At 50.0% G+C, this 20,187-nt stretch overlaps 1 protein-coding gene across 4 annotated transcripts in view; it reads left to right on the forward strand.

Annotated features, from left to right (window-relative positions):
• ABCC1 (ATP binding cassette subfamily C member 1 (ABCC1 blood group)) overlaps positions 1-20,187 on the forward strand; it is a gene marked incomplete at its 5' end in the record, with an annotated part of 134,780 nt that overhangs the window by 93,017 nt on the left and 21,576 nt on the right. For 2 of the 4 annotated variants that reach the window (XM_079719165.1, XM_079719166.1), the window contains 5 exons: positions 2,402-2,528; positions 5,791-5,967; positions 7,861-8,028; positions 9,752-9,935; positions 19,658-19,739. In XM_079719165.1, coding sequence (XP_079575291.1) covers positions 2,402-2,528; positions 5,791-5,967; positions 7,861-8,028; positions 9,752-9,935; positions 19,658-19,739 — 738 coding nt within the window. Of the gene's footprint in view, positions 1-2,401; positions 2,529-5,790; positions 5,968-7,860; positions 8,029-9,751; positions 9,936-19,648; positions 19,740-20,187 lie in introns of all 4 variants that reach the window. The other 2 variants (XM_079719164.1, XM_079719167.1) reach the window with 2 other exon arrangements.

The raw sequence follows: 20,187 nt of genomic DNA on the forward strand, positions 1-20,187 counted from the left end.
AGAAGGTTCCCTTTCAGGGACACGGATCCAGGGGCTCAGACAATGCCATCAGGACCCTCTCCATCTTGTCTTTGTTCCCCTTCCATCTGTGCTGCTTCCTTTTCAGATGTCCTCTCCCCTCATCATCCAGATGGCCCCCATTGACTCTAAGTGCCCCTCCTACCTCATCAGGAGACCCACTTGCCCCTTATTGGCCCAAGTTGGGTTATGTGCCCCTCCCTGAGCCAGTCACTGTGCCAGAAGAGGCTGAGTGCACTGATTGGCTAGGCTGGGGCTGAGGTGGTGATGCCGCCACTGGCGGCAGGAAGCCTTGGGTCAGCTGAAAAGAATGCTTGTCCACTCACATTTGCTATCAGGATGGATTGTTCTCCATCCTCTCCAAGGTCCCCCAGCTGCCTGGCTTACCCTTTCTCACACCATTTCCACATCTGGGACCCTGCCCACCCCAGTCCTTGTTTTTCCAAATCATGGGATCCAGAGAATTGACCTGATTCCCTGGGTAACTTGTCAGTTGCCTCTGATTTCTTTCTGACTGGAGGCCTTGCCCAGGGGCTCTTTTAAGCCTCCTTAAGGCGTCCCCCAAACACAGGGCCACATGGGACATTTTTAGGGGCCAGGTTTATCCTCCACGCCCCTGAATAATTGCTCTCTTAACCGGGTAGCCAAATTACTGCTGTATTTTATCTGGGGACGTGGGGAGGGGCAAGGGTCAAACTCTCCAGAGAAAAGAATCTGTGTTAACGCCTCCCTTGATGGGACTGCTTGTTTAGGAAGTTCTTTCTTGTGTCTAACTTACCTTCTGCTTGCTTCAATTTTAGCTTTTCTCTCTAGCCCTGCTTCACAACTAAATAGTCTGTACCTGTGCCCCCATCCCTGCCTCCATCCTTCCAGTCTCAAAGACCTTACCTTCTTGTTCCAGTCACCCTTCCTCACTCCTTGAATCCCCCGCAAATTTCTCCATCCAAACCTTTTTTCTCCTCAGCCTATAAAATATTCCTGTCTCGCCTGGACGATCACAGGAGCTGCCTCACTGGGCTTCCTGTTCTGTTCTGGCCCCTTAATCCATTCCCCTCCCGGCACAGAACAAAAGAACAGTCAGTGTGACCACGCAACAGGTACACAGGAATTAAACAATGGCAGCAAAATCCATCACCCTTTCCACCAATATGTTGAAATCATAATAGCAATGGCTGGAAGGCAGCCGATGTAGGTGAACCCAAGGAGGCCCTGGACGTACCCGCTCTTCCCCAGGTGGGTGGAATCCCAGCTCCGACTTTGCTGTCCGCGTTGGAGGGGCCAGTCTTTCTGGCAGTGTTGAGCCTGTTTTATTGTACTTCGATTACTGTTATCTGCCATAGGGCAATTTCTGTAGAGACGTGTTTCTGAAACTCAGATTCACCCCCTGCATGGCTCCCAGCTGGGAAGCGTGTCCTTTGAGGCCCTCTTGGGTCTGGCTGCCACCCACCCGCCTGTTCAGGACTGGCCTTACTTTCCCTGCCTCATCTTGTGTCGTCGACGTGTCCACCCCTGATCACGCCTGTGATTTCACACCCATGGGCCTTTCCTCAGGCCCTGGGTCTGGGGCATGCTCACTCTTCCTCCAGAGTTGGTTTTGGGGTGTCCTCTCCCTTGGGCACCTGCATCATGCCCCCAGGCAAAGCTGATCCCCTCTGCTCGGCCCCCTTATAGTGGCTTAGCCCCTCAGGTCTGTCCCGCGGGATCTGTTCTAAAATGCAGGTGCATAGAGTGAAGTAAGTCAGAAAGAGAAAGACAAATACCGTATGCTAACACATATATATGGAATTTAAGAAGAAAAAAAATGTCATGAAGAACCTAGGGGTAAGACAGGAATAAAGACACAGACCTACTAGAGAATGGACTTGAGGATATGGGGAGGGGGAAGGGTAAGCTGTGACAAAGCGAAAGAGAGGTATGGACATATATACACTACCAAACATAAGGTAGATAGCTAGTGGGAAGCAGCCGCATAGCACAGGGAGATCAGCTCGGTGCTTTGTGACCGCCTGGAGGGGTGGGATAGGGAGGGTGGGAGGGAGACGCAAAAGGGAGGGGATATGGGAACATATGTATATGTATAACTGATTAAATTTGTTATAAAGCAGAAACTAACACACCATTGTAAAGCAATTATACTCCAATAAAGATGTAAAAAACATAAAATAAAATGCAGGTGCATCCCGGCACCTGTCATGGGCCTCAGGCCCAGAGGCCTCTGAGACAGTCCCTGAGCTAAGCTCATCGTAGATGCGGCAGGAGGAGTTTCCAGACCTCAAAGGCTCGCGACAGCCCTGCCTTCTGTCTGTCTCTCCACTCGGGTCCATCCAGCTTGGGCGGGCCGAGCACCCCCAGCTGAGCCCCGGGGTGTGTCGTGTCGTTTCAGCATCACTTTCTCCATTCCGGAAGGTTCCCTGGTGGCCGTGGTGGGCCAGGTGGGCTGTGGGAAGTCGTCTCTGCTCTCAGCGCTCTTGGCTGAGATGGACAAGGTGGAGGGACACGTGGCTATCAAGGTAGGAGGCCTGGGTGGGGGTGGGGTAACTAATGGCCAAGGGGGAGGCCAAGGGCAACATTGTGTTCTCTTTTATGACGACCTTGTTAATCAAGTGGGAACAGCTTCATTCTTTCTCCTCTGTGCCATCCTAGGAGGCAAGATTGTGGTGTCATTTATTTCCCACTGTGTCTCAGCACCTAGAATAGTACCCGGCATGTAGTGGGCACTCGATAAGCATTTCCTGGAGCGTGGTCTGCAGCAAACTCAAACTCATCTTGCAGGATATTTGGGGAATAAAGAGTCCTGGGCTCAAACAAGCTTGGGAAATACTGCATATTCTGATTCCCTCCCTCTTGGAGACTTATAAGAAACATTAATAAAGTAAAGGCTCTGAGAAGTCCTGCAAGGAGAAAAAACCTATTTAACTTTGGTTAATCCAGCATGTCCCAGACACATCTGTCTGCATCTTTTTGTTGTCTGTGTAGCAACTCCTTAAATCCCTAAAATTATAGTCTCCTGGAATCTACTTTTGGGGATGCTGGTTTGTGCCATTGTTTTCATTTCAGAGCAAAATCCTTTGCGATTACATGATGCCCTTGAGCCTAGTGTGCCTTAGAGAAAGCATATATTACAATAGTTGGGTCCAGACTAATGACATTTAGCCGTTGTTTTAAAAAATGACCTGTCATTACTTTCAAATATACATTATAAAGTAAGATTAATGGGCAATGTGAGCTAGGTTAATGGAAGAAAATTCCAAATCACGGTGGGATCCACGTTGCGTTCTGTTTCACTAACCCCGGGTTTCCACAACTGCAGCCCTATTGATATGTCAGGCCAGGTAATCTCTGCTGTGGAGGCTGTCGTGTGCATCGTAGGATGTTTAGCAGCATCCCTGACCACTACCCACTAGATGCCAGTGGCAGCCCCAAGTTGTGACAGCCAAAAGTATCTCTAGACATTGTCAGATGTCCCCTGGGGGGCAAAATTGCCCCCAGGAGAGAACCACTGTTTTAAAGTAAAAATGCCTTAAATACAAAGATATGATGGATCTAAAAAGTGAGCGTGCTTGAGTATTTGGTTTGATAAGGTTATAGATTTATTTGTGACTTGTTATTTTGCCTTGGTAAGGGGAGTGTTAGAAATGTTGTCTAAAACGTTTATTTTTTTCTAAATATTTTAGTTGGTAGGGCTTGTGCATACTGTGTCTGAATTATCTTTGGGTTGTACAGTGAGGCTTTGTGACAGTTTGGCCCCTTTAAGTTAGGAGACTGGAGTCAGCAATTTGGTTATTTATCTGAGAATGAAGGAGAAGAGTTGGGTTACCTGGGTTCCATTCCCAACCTTGTCCTCCTAGAATCCCTTTTTGAAGAATCTTTGATGGCTCCCCTTTGCCTTTCCAGTGAAGCCCATACTCCTCACTAGGACCACCAGCCCCCCTGCCTCCCAGCTCATTCCTGTCTGTCTTCCCCTCACAGCATGTTCCCGTCACACCAGGCTTCTTGTTTTTTGAACTTGCCGAGTTCCTCTCATCTCCAGGCCTTTGCACGTGCTGTTCCTCCGACTGAAATGCTCTTCCCTCTTCTCTTTATCAGACCAAATTATTTTCACCTGTCAGTGCTTGTTTAAAATTTTTTTTCAATTACTAAAATACGTGAAACAAGTGCCCTCCCCCAGCCTTTATTCTTATGCCACTCTTTTTTTTTTTTTTCTTTGCGGTACGCAGGCTTCTCACTGCTGTGGCCTCTCCCGTTGCGGAGCACAGGCTCCGGATGCGCAGGCTCAGCGGCCATGGCGCACGGACCCAGCCGCTCTGAGGCATGTGGGATCTTCCCAGACCGGGGAACGAACCCGTGTCCCCTGCATCGGCAGGCGGACTCTCAACCACTGCGCCACCAGGGAAGCCCTTATGCCACTCTTGACACCTTATATTATGTGGAAATAAAGACAACAACTTTAGAAATGGATAATTTTTATACAGACATCCTTGGTTAAATTTCATCAAGGAAATTTCCTCAACGACTCCTTCCCTGATGTCCAAACTAAGTATCCCCCCCCCCCTTTTTTTTTTTTTTTTTTTTGCGGTTCGCGGGCCTCTCACTGCTGTGGCCTCTCCCGTTGCGGAGCACAGGCTCCGGACGCGCAGGCTCAGCGGCCATGGCTCACGGGCCCAGCCGCTCCGCGGCATGTGGGATCTTCCCAGACCGGGGCACGAACCCGTGTCCCCTGCATCGGCAGGCGGACTCTCAACCACTGCGCCACCAGGGAAGCCCCTAAACCTCCCTTTTTATTTAAAAAATTTTTTTTAATTTATTTTTGGCTGTGCTGGGTCTTCTTTGCTTCATGTGGGCTTTCTCTAGTTGCAGCGAGCGGGGGCTACTCTTCATTGCGGTGCACAGGCTTCTCATTGTGGTGGCTTCTCTTGTTGCAGAGCACAGGCCCTAGAGTGCGTGGGCTTCAGTAGTTGCAGTGCATGGGCTCGGTAGTTGTGGTGCACGGGCTTAGTTGCTCTGGGGCATGTGGGATCTTCCCGGACTAGGGCTCGAACCCATGTCCCCTGCATTGGCAGGTGGATTCTTAACCACTGTGCCACCGGGGAAGTCCCTAAGTCTCCCTTTTTAAAAAAAAAAGTATTTTTTTATTGATGTGCGGTTGATTTACAATGTGTTAGTTTCTGGTGTACAGCAAAGTGATTCAGCTGTATGTGTGTATATATACTCTTTTTCAGATTCTTTTCCATTATAGGTTAAGTCTCCCTTTTTAAAGGAGTTTTTTAAAGTCTCATATTTTTCTCTCTTAGCATTTACCACAACAATAATCAAACCATTTTCTTTTATCATTCAGGTACTTCCCATTCTTGGGAGTTAGGAGGTTTTTGTTGTTGTTTATTTTAAAATTTATTTTATTTTTAATTTCTTTTTCAATTTTTTAAATTGAAGTATAGTTCATATACAATATTTTATAAGCTACAGGTGTACAATATAGTGGAGATAAGTGTTTTGTTCGCTGCTGTAGGCATTTAGTGAATAGTTACTAAACATGTAATTGTAATCTCATCAACGAGGATTTCAGCTCTCGAACTCCTAATGTTGGGGCTAGTATGGGCTCTAATCCCAGATCTGGTGACTGTAGTCCTTTGGGACTCGGCTTCCCTCTTGTTAAAACCATAGATGTGATGAAAATGTCTTGTGAAGCAGGGCCCTCCTGGTGGGTGGGTAGGCCGGCTGCTGTCTTGTTCACCAAGTCTGTCTGTCTTGCTGCCTTCTCCGCTTTCCTCCTAGGGTTCAGTGGCCTACGTCCCCCAGCAGGCCTGGATTCAGAATGTTTCTCTCCGAGAAAACATCCTTTTTGGACGCCAGCTACAGGAACGTTATTATAAGGCTGTGATAGAAGGCTGTGCCCTCCTCCCAGACCTGGAAATCCTGCCCAGTGGGGACCGGACAGAGATTGGTGAGAAGGTCAGTAGGCTTCAGCATGGCCCCTGTATCAGTCAGCTATTGCTGTGTAACAAACAGCTACAAAATCTGAATGGCTTATGATGTTAAACACTTACTCTCCTACTTATGGGTGAGTCACCTGTGACTGGTGACCCAGGCTGGGCTCAGCTGGGTGGCTCTGCTCCATATTGCCGGCCAGCTGATCCTGGCTCCAGGCTGTGGGTTGGCTCAGGTCTGCCCCACGTGGCTTCTTGCTAGGGCCTAGGTGAGGGGGCAGCAGCTCCACAGGAGGAAGCTCTTCTAATGGCGGCAGCAGAAGCCCAAGAGAACAAAAAAAAAACGTGATGTCCCTTAAAGCACACTGTCCTTTCTACCCACAAAGCAAATCACTTGGTTGAGCCCAAAGACAAGGGACCAGGAAGTGCACTCTACCTTTGCAGTCATGTGACTTTGTCACATGACCAAGGGCACTATACAGAGAAGAGGGGTGTCAATGATTCAAATGTCCACAGTTCCTTTCAAAACTGTGATAATGGTAGAAATAATACAATAGCTAACACTTACTGAGTAATTACTATGAGCCAGGCACTGTGCTAAACATTTTACACGTATTTTGTCCTTACAGCAAGCCATGAGATGGGATTTACTCTTAACCCTATGTAATGGTTGAGGAAAAGGAGGCCAAAAGACCTGCCTGAGCCCCTTCCCACCTCAGGGCCTTTGCATGTGCTTTCCCCTCTGCCTGGCTGGCTTGCTCGAGTGCCCCCTAGTGGTTACGTGGTGTGCGCTCGGGGAGTGTGAATGTTCTACAGCTGCACCGAAGAGCTTTCCCATCTTTGCTTTTAGTTACAAGCCAGTGGCTCCACTAGCTTTCCTAGTTGGTGAATGATTTCTTTTATTTGAGGGAAATCTGCAGCTCCTTGGAAAGAAAAAACAAATTACTAGAGTTTTCTGGGTTTTCAAGTAGAAAAGGAGCCTGAGTTATTGCTAGTATAAGTAGAAAATAACTCAGTGAGAACTGAGTTTAAGGATACAGATGCATCTCCTGGAATCCAAGGGCTGGAATGTGATGGGGCTCACAGGCACCTGGGACAGGCAACCTGGTTCCTCCTCTGTCTTTTGTCTCTGCTTTTCTGCGCAGCTTTGTCCCTTTTTTTCACAAGTGTCTGTTTCTGCCACTTGGAGACTCCTCACTTTCACTGTTTAGGTCCCAGTACCAAATTCTGGAGGGAGAGGACGTGATTGGCTTAGTTTGGGTCTGGTGTCTGCCCTGGGCCAACAAGCTGTGGCCAGAGGGACCCTCAAAATGAACCTGGCTGCCAGGACCCCACCTCAGAGCATGGAGAGGTGGGCATCTCTTGGGAGAGGGGCTGGGCAGTTAGCCCATGTCCACTTTGATTCCAGCCAGATATGGAAGTCATGCTGGGTTGTCTGTTGCAGGAGGGCTGTGTGGGCTGTGCGCCCTGGTTCAAATTAGAAAATGGTGCCCTTCCTGCCGGCGAGTGGGACACAGGCTGGACTGCAGCACCCCCAGGGCACAGCCTGCCTTGACTGTGTGGCTTCACCAGTGAGTGATCCAGAGTAAGAACCAGACTCCAAGATCAGGAGCCCTCCCTGTAGCTAGCACTGTGCCATCAGCCTCCCTTTCCCAACTGTGCCGAGTACCCTGCTCAGCAGTGCCCGGAGGCTCAGGTTTTCTCTTTGCCTGTTTTACATTTGAGGCCAAACCCCCGGCCGGGACTTGAACCCACATCGGTGCAGGTGTGATCTCACGCCGTTGCCGCCTGCTCCAACCGTGGGTGGCGGGTGCAGCCCTGAAGGGCCTACGGCTGCCGTCTCCTGCATCCCGAGCAGGTGGCCCCCCTCTGTCTCTGCTTCCCAGGAGGCCCACCCTTCTAACGTGTCTCTCCCCAGGGCGTGAACCTGTCTGGCGGCCAGAAGCAACGCGTGAGCCTGGCCCGGGCCGTGTATTGCGACTCCGACATCTACCTCTTTGACGATCCCCTCTCGGCAGTGGACGCCCACGTGGGGAAGCACATATTTGAAAACGTGGTTGGCCCCAAGGGGATGCTGAAGAACAAGGTACCTGCTGCACGTGTGGCTTGGGGTCTGGGTCTGGCCGTCGCTCTTTGGTCGAGGTGCAGTGTGTCCCCTTTGGGATTCCTTAACTTAACTGGACTCGAGAACATGTTTCTAATCCTTCCCTTGGCAGCCTTCCCGGGACAGCCTTCTTGCTCTTGTCTTTATAGGCGGACGTCCTCGGCACTGACTGGAAGTCATTGCCTCCACTTGGCCAAAAGAAGCCTCTCTTCCTGATTAAATAACGGGGGGGTGGCTTCGCAGAGGGAAATCCCACCCCAAGATCCCCTGTCAGCAGGGAGGCCGCTTTCCCTTCCCTGCTGAGATGGCCATGGGCTGAGGGACAGAGGTTTGAGCAGGAAAACTGCCACCACACCTTAACGTGACAGGAAACGGTTCCTTTCCTCTTTTATTACTTTTCAATTTATTTGTTTAGGGGGATTATAGGGGAGAGAGGTTAACTGGCTCTGTCTCCCCCTCCCCCATTAAAAAAGTAAGACATGCCCATGGGAAAAATGTAGCAAATTCAGAAAACCACGAAGGAGAAAAACAAAAGCAGTTATGCATAATCCCCCCACTTAGAGATTTTTGTATTTCTTTCCAGTCTTTTTGCTGTGTATATAAGCTTTTTAATAGGATTATCACATCATGCCTAGATATAGTAAACCTCATGCCACTTAACGTGTTGTAAGCATTCCCATGCACACCACAAAAATTCTGTATAATTTTTAAATATTAAAAAATATTTTTTGCTGTTGTCAAAGTAACATATGTCCATAGTAACAAAACCAGAGAATACGAGAGTATATGTAAAGTTAAAAAAATGATTCTCCCTCATCCTGCAGCCCTAGCTCCTCTGTGGAAAGCAGGGGCCAGCAAATCTGGCCTGCTGCCTGTTTCTTGGGCAGCCCACCAGCTAAGAATGGTCTTTACGTTTTTAACTGCTTGGAGAAAACCTGAAGAAAAATACTTCGTGACAGGAAAATTGCATTAAACTTACATATCAGCTTCCATAAATAAAGCATTATTGGATCACAGCCAGCCCTCTGTTTATGTCTTGTGTATGGCTGCCTTCAGACCTGGCAGCGACCAGAGGGCCCATAAAGCTGAAAATATTTACCATTTGACCATTTAAGAAAAAGTTTGCCAACTTGTGTAAACAGTTTGATGAACATCCTCCCAAACTTTGAGATCGTTAGATAAAATGTATACACATGTACAAAACTCTGTACTCTTTGGGGAGGGAGAAACTTGAAAAAAATTCAGCTACTGCCTGCACATTTTTTGCAGCAGTGTCATTCTTTTATTCATCTACACATGCATGGTTCCCTCCTTCCCCCTCCTCCAGATCTTTGTTCAAAAATAACCTCCCTCCCCCATAACCCTTGTTAAAATTGCACCGCCCCTAACCACCTCGGTATCCCTTCCCCTTTGCTAACGTGTGCTCAACCATCCAGCACACAGTGTTTTACTTACGTCGGTCATTTCTCCCCCGACCCTGGAATCTGGGGCAGGCATCTTTGTTTCCCTCCCTGCTGCCCCCCGACCCCAGCTCCCGGCACATGCGTGTTGAATGAAAGCACGTGCGGATTGGAATGCTTATGCACGCTTGCATCCCAGGCGCGTGTCCATCTTAGAGTTGAGATCTGTGTCCAGGTGGGTGGAGGGGGGCGGGGAATTTCCCTCCCGCGCGCATGCGCTGATGTGGCTGTGGCTCTGCCCGCAGACGCGGATCCTGGTCACGCACGGCATCAGCTACCTGCCCCAGGTGGATGTCATCATCGTCATGAGTGGTGGCAAGATCTCCGAGATGGGCTCCTACCAGGAGCTGCTGGCCCGGGACGGGGCCTTTGCCGAGTTCCTGCGCACGTACGCCAGCGCCGAGCAGGAGCAGGGAGAGCCCGACGACGGTAGGACCGCGCGGGGCTCCAGCGCGGGTGGTGCCTTGTCCAGCCCCAGTTGTCCCCTGGAGGTTTCCACCAGCCGCCCTGACAGCTCATCAGGGCATCAGATGGGGGGTTGGGCCAGGCCCCCTGAGGAGCCATTTGGAAGGGCTTTCAGGGCTGAATTGAGAGGGGGCCCCAGTGCTTTATAGCCAGGTCAGCAGAGCTGGACGCAGGTCCGCACACTTTTCTGCGATGAGGCTCTGTGCCTATTGAGTTTCAGGGTCTTGGTGGCAAAAATGGAGGTAGTGATTACAGTCTTTCTGGCTCCCAAGAGGCTGTGAGAAGCCAATGGCATTTGTGCCATAATCCAGAACAGATGTGAGGGTCATGAGGCCATACGTGGTGGCAGAGCCTGCAGGCTGGAAGTTGGCAGGACCTGGCTTCGAACCCCAGCTGCTGCTCTTTCCAGCTGCGTGATGTCAGGCCGTTCCTGATAAAGCAGTGTAACAACAGAACCAACCTTCTGGCACTTGGTGTAGAATGAATGTGCTAGATTACTGGAGCCTTTGGCACGGTACCAATGACAGCTGCTGTTATTACTTCCCTGGGAAGCGTGCCCCTCTGATGTCCCCATGCACTTGGCATCTACCAGGTCCAGGTAGACCTGCCCACTTCCCAGCCACCACACCCGCTCTGTCCTCCCAGGTCAGGACTCTGAGAGCAGGGATAGTCCCAGAGGCACGCTTTGAATTCTGGGCTGGGAGCTCATCCTGTCTTTATTTGAAGCAAATGGGGTGAGGCTTCTGAGAATCCTGTTCTCTCTCTTATTAGTTGGTTTAAAATTCAGGGAATTGGTTGGCAGCCTTTCCAGGCTCCCCTGTGTTTATGTCAGATGGGCGTCTGGAATGGATCCTCTGCTGGTCCTCCTCGGAGCCTCGACCTGAGTTAATACGGAGAGGGAAGAGGTCACCTGATGCCTTTTCTGCTTTGGTTTCAGCTGTTGCTAAAAAGAGTGGAACTAAAGAGAGGTCACCTGTCCTACTCCGATCTCCCTCTTTCAGGAGCTAATTACAGACTCCCTGAGCCTCTGGGGTGTGTTTGTTACATGCTTAGTCCCCAAACAGGTCTCAGATTGGCTCTGCCCCAGGGTGGGGCTGCAGGACTGCCTCTTGCACAACTCCTGTGGGCAGAGTTGTCATCGAGGTGTCTGTGATGTAAAGACACACAACAGTGAATGGTTGTTGACTACTTACTGGGGCTTCTGTCCTTGACAGGGGTTATCCTGTTGACTCCTCCTAACAGCTTTTCATGAAAGAGGTAGGAAGTGGTTCCCAGTTCACTGGTGAGGAAGCTGAGGCTTAAGGAAGCTTGTTCCTTCTATGCTTGGGGCAGGCGGGTCCCTGTCCCTGTGAATGGGGCCGATCACTAAGAAAGCTATTTACTATTCATTGATTTAGTCATTCAGTAGATGTTTACTGAGCACCTAATATGTGTTAAGTGATTGTATTGTTTTCCTAGGGCTATTGTAACAGAGTACCATCAGCTGAGTAGCTTAAACAACAGAAATGCCGTCTCTCACAGATCTGGAGGCTGGAAGTCTGAGATCAAGGTGTCAGCAGGGTTGGTCCCTTCTGAGGGCTGTGAGGGTTCCATGCCTGTCCCCCAGCTTCTGGTGGTTTGCTGGCAATCTCTGGCATTCCTTGCAGAAGCATCACCCCAGTCTGCCCTCATCTTCACATGGTGTTCTTCTCCTTGTGGTGTGTCTATCTCCAAATCTCCCCTTCTTATGAGGACACCAGTTATATAGGATTAGGGTCCATCCTCATGAGCTCACCTGAACTTATTACATCTACAAAGACAGTATGTCCATGTACAGTCACATTCCGAGGTACTGGAGGTTAGGACTTCAGTATGTGAATTTAGTTGTGGGGGGGAGTATAATTCAGCCCATAACAGTACCGCTCTAGGTTTTGAGGAGACAGAAGTGAACAAAATATAGGCAAATCCTGCCCTCTTGGAGCTCAGAATCTAGTGGGAGAGAAAGGCAGTAAGCAATCAGCAGATGAAGATGGTGTCATGCAGCATTAAGTGCTGTGAAGGAAAGCACGTAGGGTAATGGGTGGGGGAGTGATGGGGGTTCGGGCAACCCAGGCAGCATGGTCAGGGAAGCCCTTTGTGGGGAACAGTGTTCTGACACAGGGAACAGCACAGGCCTCAGCCCGGCGTGAGCTTGGTCTGTTCAAGGAACAGAGAAGAGGCCAGTGTGGCCACACCGTGGTGGGCAAGGGACAGGGTGGGAGACGAGGCTGGCAGGGGTGTGGGTGGTTACCCTTCGGGGCCTTCAGGGTGAGGAGTTTGGGTTTTGTTCTCAGTGCAGCAGGAAGCCACTGAATGTCACAAAGGGGAGGGCACACAGCGAGAGTGCACACCTTCATTCCTCTATGTTAGAGTTTGTTGGAGTCCTCATAGTTTTTAATAAGTCCCTTATTGAGATATAATTCACACACCATACAGTTCACCCAATTCAATGATTTAAAAAAGAAAAATGCTAGTATTTTATTTGTGCAGCCATCACCACGATCAATCTCAGAACATTTTCACCCCTCAAGGAAACCTCATACCCATTGGCAGTCACTCCCCATTTCCTCCCAGCCCTTCAAGTCCTAGGCAACCACTCATCTACTTTCTTTTTTTTTTCTTCTGGTTTTGAGGCATAATTGACAAAGAGCACTGTGTAAATTTGAGGTGTTCGGCATGATGATTTGACTTACTTACATCCTGAAATGACCACAGTAAGTTTAGTGAACATCTGTCATCTCATATAGATATGAAATTAAAGAAATAGAAAAAATTTTTTGTCCTTGTGATGAGAACTCTTAGTACTTACTCTCTTAACAAATTTCATATGTACACACAGCAGTTTTAATTATATTAATCATGTACGTTATATCTCTAGTACTTATTTTTCTTATAACTGGCAGTTAGTACCTCTTGGCTACCTTCATCCAATTCCTCCTCCCCCCCTCCACCTCTGGTGAACACAAATCTGATCTTTTTTTCTCTTTTGGTTTTTTTTGAAGTATAATTTACCTGCAACACTGTGCTAGTTCCTGGTGCACAATATAGTGATTTGATACTTCTATACATCACAAAGCGACCGCCACACAAGTCTGCTTTCTGTATAGATTTGTCTTACTCTGAACATTTCATATAAACAGAATTCTTTAACGTGGTCTTTTGTGACTGGCTTCTCTCACTTAGCCTGATGTTTCCAAGGTCTGTCTGTGGTAGCTTGCATCAGCACTTCATTTCTTCTGATTGTTGAATTATAGACACACAACGTTCTATTTATTCATTCATCAGCTGATGAGCATTCGAGCTGTTTCCACTTTTTGTCTATTATGAATAGTGCTGCTACAAACCCTAGGGGTTTTAAAAGAAAAGTATTTTCTTTTGCCAGTGCAAGATAGCTGACGCTCCCTCCAGCATTTAAACTCTAGGTTGGAATGAGTTTCTACATGTTCATGCTCCTGTGGTTGGAAGGTTCTGCTGTAAGTCTAAGCTGCTTTCCTCTTGCTGCAGAGTCTCCTTCCTTGGATTGTCTCTTAGCCCAAGTCAAGCCAAGGTCACACGATGGGTGCTGGCAACTTCAAGGTCACTGTATTTCACCGGCCTGCTTGGTGGGCTGCATTTAGGCAAAAATAACCCTCTGTGCTTTCTAAAGTGACATGTGTGGGTTTATCTGAATCTTTTTCCCAGAATGAGGTCTCTGTCTCCCCTTTCTTTCCAGCTGAGCAGGGACTGTCCTTATATCTTGTTGAGTTTTCTCCCTTCCCTTCCTCCCCAGCCGCCCGCATATCCAAAGCAGGTTATGCAGAACATGGAATGCTGCCAGTTAAAAAAATTTTTGTGTGTTCACGTCAGCACTTAATTTAGTGGTGAAAATACCATCCACCACCCTAGCGCCACTGTGGGTTTATTTCCCCAATTCAGCCCCCCATCCCCAAGCTGGACAGGTCACAGAGGTCTTCTGCCCATGGGTCTAAAAATCAAACGCCCTCCCCGCTTTCTTTCCACCTCTGTGGAGGGGCCCTGGCGATAAGGCTTGGCGTCAGGGTGCAGTCTTGCTCAGCTGTAGTCAACTCTGAGTGCCAGTGACCTTGGATTTGTTTGAACCACATTTTTGGCTCCTTCTAAAGGGAAACTTTTGTTTCCTCATTGGATTAATCAGGTCTTTTTTAGAACACGCAGGCTGAAGGACAAGTGTCTGCTGTGAGGGGATTCTTTCTCCCTGGGATGGGGAATAGGAGCTAGGCTTGGGGTCGGGGGAGACTGACCCCTCCCCAGGGATATGCATGATCCTATTTCTAGGAGACTTTTTGTTTGTTGGTTTTGGTTGCAAGGAGAGTTACAAAGTAGTTCATTAACCTTGTACTTGGAAGGTATAGAACATTTTTATTGTCTCTGGTTTCTTTATTAGGAACCTAAAACCTAGGATGGCGGTTTTCAGTAGAGAACATTTGTGCCTCCCGGGGACACTTGGCAATGTCTGGAGACATGTTTGGTTGTCACAGTGTGGGTGGAGGGGGACACTCCTGGCATCTAGTCGGGAGAGAGCAGGGATGCTGCTAAACAACCTGCAGTGCACGGGGCAACCCCCGCTGTCCCCCAGGAACGGAGAACCACCCAGCCCACGCTGTCAGTGGAGCTGAGCGTGTGAAAGCCGCTCTGCTTTGACTTCTCTCTGCCCGGGTGCTTCCCTTGTCATCTTGGGAGAAAAACTTTGATTCCAGCGACCTAGCCGCTTTTCAGAACCTTATTGGAGACATCTCTCAACCTTGTCACTCATTTTTTTCCCTTTTTCAGATATTTTGGGGAATTTTTTTTTTACCTGATTATAAAATCACTATGTGCTCCGTGTAGACAATGGCAAAGTGTAGAAAAGCTCCCTGAACCAGCAAAAAGAACATCCTTCTGCTCTTGCACTGCCCAGAGGGGAACTGCGTTGGCATTTGGCTTCTTTCCCACCTGTCTTTCTAGCCCAGGACCTTTTCCCTGAGAAGAGTAGGGTCCTAGGGTGTGCTTTTGTCATCAGTTCTCCTGTCCCTCTTTTGTTTCTTAACGTCAGGTCCCAGCCACCTCACCATGTTGCAGAAGTCTGTTGTAAGCACCAAACAGCAGCTGGAGAGTCTGTCAGACAGATGGCACATTCCTCCCTGCTGTCCTCAGTGTCCGTGTTTCTTCCCCTTTTGAGTCTGAAGAACTTGGAGGGCCGAGGTGGGAGGATAGGGCTGGGTGATGTAGCCGATCGATTCCGTTTTTGGTCAAAAACCAGCCGTTGACTGTAAAGCAGTGACTTGAATTCTTCCCTCAAGGGGGAGGCTTGCCTGCTGGCTCTTGCCCAAGCTGAGTTCCAGAAACTTCTTGAGAATAAACAGCGAGCCTGCGAGGTGCCCGCCTTGAGGGTCAGTAGCTGGCTGAACACACGGCCCGGGCAGTGCTTATGTGGTTCAAAGGCTGGGATGGTGCCTGGCTTACTAGTATCACAGGCCCGTCCCTGGTGCTTACAGGCACTCAAAGAAGAGTCATTGGGTTGCAAGTTTTATGTCTTTGCTTCTTAATTATTTTATAGCACCCTCCCTCTCCCAACCCCCCACCATTCATATTTTCTCCTTACCCTGCTTTATTTTTCTTTGTAGCATTTAAAACTGCCTGACAGTATATTCTGGATCTACTACTTGATTATTTCTTTTTCTCCCTTGGAACTTAAGCTCCATGAAGGTTTTTTGGTCACCTCTGTATCCCCAGGGCTGAGAACAGTGCCTGATGCATAGTGGATACTCAGGAAATGTGTTAAATAAGTGACTGAATGAGTTGCATCTTGATTGTTTAAGGCATGCCCTGTGTAACCATCGGACATTAACACATCTGTGTATATATCACAGATTGGAAAGAACCATGAGCTGATATTGCCCATTTCTCTCAGGGCTGGTTTAGAAACCATCTTTGTGGGTTCAGGCTAGGAGATGGCACCACTGTGGCCGATATTGTGCCCCTTCTGGCATTGGAAGGTGGCTCTGCCCGTTTACTTGGCCATTCGTTTGTTAATCCGTCCATCTGCTTATCTGCTGCGTGCCACGGGGACATCTGGTACATGAGCCACCATATGAAATGGTGCCCCTTGGATTGTGCAGTGCACATCCTGTACAACCCCACATGGCCATCGGATGCACCAGGTGCTGGGAGTAGAGTGGTAGATAAGACCTAGGAATGGTCTCAAGAGTTCACAGTATGATGGGGGAGACAAACACTAAATAATCAAGGACATCATCGTGCTAAACATGGTGCTGGAGGCGAGCCTGGGGAGCTGGAAGAACCCTGAGATGGGGTCCCCGTCCCAGCCTGGGGGGTCCAAGATGATATCTAAGCCAAGTCACCTCCTCTTCCCCCTTCTCTCCACGTGGAGCTGGCTCAGAGCAAGGTGTTCATGTCCTTGAAGAAGCAGAGGCTGTGGGCTGGTGAGAGGCCTGTGCCATCTCCCAGCTGGCACGCCTGCCCTGCGCTCTGTAATACTTTCTCTCTCTCCCTCTGGTGCCCGGAAAACAGGTGTGAAGACAGAAGGTCTGTCTGCATTTTTCTAGCTCTCTTTATGTTTGAACACTTGCAGCTTTTAGAGTAGGGGGCTGGCCCAGGCAGTGTACTTGTCGGGGATGCACCCAGAACACGTGGGATGGGGAAACCGAGGCACAAAAGCAGCAGGTCCCTCAGCGGTCCTTGCCCCTCACCCTTAAGGAAAGACATTCATCCAAACCCTCTGGGCATTTAAGTGGGGGAACTCAAGGGTAGGGAGTTTTACCTTGGTACTTAACGCTTTCTTGGGTCTTGTGAATTCCCAGGCACCAATGTGATGGATGAGGAGGAAGGTCAGTGACAGCGAGGTGGAGTTGGCTGTGCTTGCAGAATGAGGCTGCAGATGGGCTTGTCCTGCTGTTGCATGCCTGGGAAGGGACCCTTGAATGTCTGCCTTTCCATCCCTTTCCATCATTCATCCAGCATTTATTGGGCGCCTGCTCTGTGCCCGGCTTTGTGGTTGGCCCTTGGGGATACAGTTCGAATCTCCAGATTTCTTACAGGTCGGCTGAGTGACCTCGGCTAAGCTTTACCATCTTTGCAGGTCAAATGACCATGACCAGCATGGCTTGAAGGAGATCCTGGTTGCGAAATGCCTGGCACACAGTAGGTGGACAATGAATGGTAACAGTTTGATTATAATGACCCCACCCATACCTCCTGGGCATGATCAAGACCCAGGCAGGCCAAGACAGCACCGGGGTGATGGGTTCCTGATGGAGTAGCTGCAGGTGGCTGGGGCACCGGAGGTGGGATGTTTCTAAAAGAACTTCAGCAGGAAAGGCTGCCCTGGCCCCCTCTGGTGACAGAAAAGTGTGAACCCGCCACCAGAGCAGACCCCTCCCTCTTGTCTTCTGTAACCGGTACGTGTGGCTGAGGGTCCAGAGAGAGGCCCCTTTTGGAAGCCACAGGAGCCAACTCCAGCCAGTTAAACAAGGGTGTTTACAGGCAGCTCAGAAATCAAAGGCAGAACTGAACAAGCAGGACTCAGGCAGTGGGAACTCTGGGCACGAGACTCCTTTAGGACAGAGCAGCTGGACAGATCTTTGGTCCTGAGGCCACCGATGGCTGAAGGTGCCGGGGGGAGGGGTTCTGATAGGCTGGCCTTGGGCAGGTTCCCCCTTGGCTGGGGAGCCTGGGCATCCTGGCAGACAGGCCTGGGAGACTCGGGAGGAGGGGGACTAAGCCCCTGAAAATAATGGGGTGGTGCGGCACACACGTTTGGTTCCCCTCCTAGGACTCTCAGTCCCTCCCTTGCAGACGAGAATTTTCCAGCTGCCCCAGTTGGCATATCACCTGTGGGCTAACTGGGTGGAGAAGACGGGGAGGCAGCCATGGAGGCCAATGTGGGGGCCTCTACTGTGTGGGAAGCAGGAGGGGGAGGGAAGGTTGAGGCTCCCAGAGGGCCCCTGGGCAGCCGTGCAGGACAGAGGGCTCTCTGAGGCACCCGCCGCAGGACAGGTGTCTCTGGGAGTGTTTTAAAGCATCCCCATCCCTGCACAGAGCAAGACAGTCAAGGCCGGGCTTGGGCCCCAGTGCTGTGCATGTATATGAGCACTGTCTGCATGCGGCTGCATGGGAAGTCCTGCTTGTTATCACTCTTCTTTTCTGTTTGTTTTAGGGTTTTTTTCCAATTTAAAAAAAAAAGGATGCTGATATTTAAAGAAACATTTAAAGCAGTGATTCTCAATCCTGGCTGTGCCCCAGAATTACCTGTGGGACACGTGTAAAAATGCAGATAAAACAGTAAGTGCCTCATCAGCATCTTACATTTACCGAGCACCAGGCACAACCTCATTTCGTCCTCCCGCTAATGAGGGTGGGTGCTGTTGTTGCTCCCATTTTGCAGATGTGGAAGTTGAGGCTCAGAGGTTCATTGCTTCCACAGTACCCACAGCTGGGAAGTGAGAGAACACTTCCCACACGTCCCAGCTACCTGACTGTGCTCTCAGCATGGAGGTTGGCCTCCCTGGCAGAGTCAGTGCAGGGGGACCTGGCTGGCCCAGGGCATCCTGGGTGATTCATTCACAGCCAAGATTGAGAATCACCAGCTCAGAGCTCCTCCCATCAATCCAGGAATGACTCCCAGCCCTGGTTCCCTTCCATCTTCTGTTTCTTCCTGTGGCTGTCGCCTGAGAGAGCCTGCCTTTCTGGGTTCTGCTTTAATTCATGTCACATCAGCATGTTCTCAGGGTCACTGCTGGCTGCGTATTTATCCCCTCATATAACGTCTGTCCTGCATCCCCTCCTCTTCCGGGGTCAGTCCTTTGGAGCCCTACCTTATGCTTCTCTCTCCTGCTTTCTCTGTCCTGGCACCAAAGAGTGAGGAAATCAGTGCAAAGTGGGCGGTAATACACGTATCACTGAGTTGTTGGAAGATTAAAGGAGAGACTGTATTTCAACACATAACAGTGGCTGACAATAAATGTTAGCCACCGTTCTTAAGGTGACGGTGATCATTGTTGATGCTGGGCAGATACTTCTGGGATTGGGGCAGATATCCAGCTGGTATGGTGTCCCGTGGTGGCTGTATCAGTTGTTGAAGTGTTGAAATAGTTCCTTATTACTGGAAAAGCAGCCACTGCCCTAGCAGTCCCAGGTACCCCTTACCCTGATCTTCAGGCCCTCCCCTTGATCCGGCAAACAGAGGGTTAACTCTTGGCTGGGGGCATCTGGGACTCTAGTGTCTGATGCCCTTGTCAAAACTGGTTGTCATTTATTTTAGGTTTCACCCCTGCTTGGGATGCTTGGGGACCAGAGGACTGTGCCCTTTCCCCCGAATGGTTCACTGTGTCCTGGCTCCATTATCTGAGCTTCACACAGCACAGATGCCATCAGCAGAACTGGATTTTACTGGTCGCTTCTGGCACAGGGCACTTGCTCGGGCCCAGGGCCCTTGAGACGGTTGCAAAGCACCATCCCTGCCCCAAGGAAGCTGGCTCCAATATCTCCTGCAACCCAGCTGGGGAACCTGTCCGTGGCTGCAGCAAAGCAGGTCTTGCTTTCTGAGCTTCCGGGAGGCCAGGTTATCTGCCATCTCCCCGCACAGTGACAGGTTTTGGTGTCCAGCTCTTAAAGCCACGATTCCCCCTCCCCGCTTCTGCCAGGCTTAGCAGGTGTTGGCAGGCCAGGGAAGGAGGTGAAGCAGGTGGAGAACGGCATGCTGGTGACGGACGCTGTGGGGAAGCAACTGCAGAGGTAAGGCGGGGGGTGGGGGTGGGGACACCCTGGGGATTCTCCCGGCACCACGTTTCTGCCCCCTGCCTGGCGGTGGCGGGGGGAGAGGAGGGAGAAGGGTGCCCACGGCGAGGCGCACCTACCAAAAAAGGCCTTCAGCTTCTGCCTCCCTCCCAAATCCTTGGGGGGGACTTCACTTCCCAGGGAACAGAGGCCCAAAGGGGAAGCCTGGTTCTGTTCCTGTGAGGTGGCATGGCTCACACAGGCCTCACGATTTACCCATCTGTCTGCGCTTCTGACACTCAAGCTCCCTACATGGTGTGTGTGGCTCTTTGCTCAAGTCACGCAGAGGGGCCTGGAACGTTCAGGCTTTAAGAAGCAGCAGCTGATTCAAAATAGAGTAATAGTGACGGCTGCGTTTTATGCCCTGTTAGGAGCCAGGCACAGTGCCAAGCCCTGTACGGTCTGT

The sequence above is a fragment of the Hyperoodon ampullatus genome (genome assembly GCF_949752795.1).
Source record: "Hyperoodon ampullatus genome assembly, chromosome: 14".
In the NCBI taxonomy this organism is placed as follows: domain Eukaryota; kingdom Metazoa; phylum Chordata; class Mammalia; order Artiodactyla; family Ziphiidae; genus Hyperoodon; species Hyperoodon ampullatus.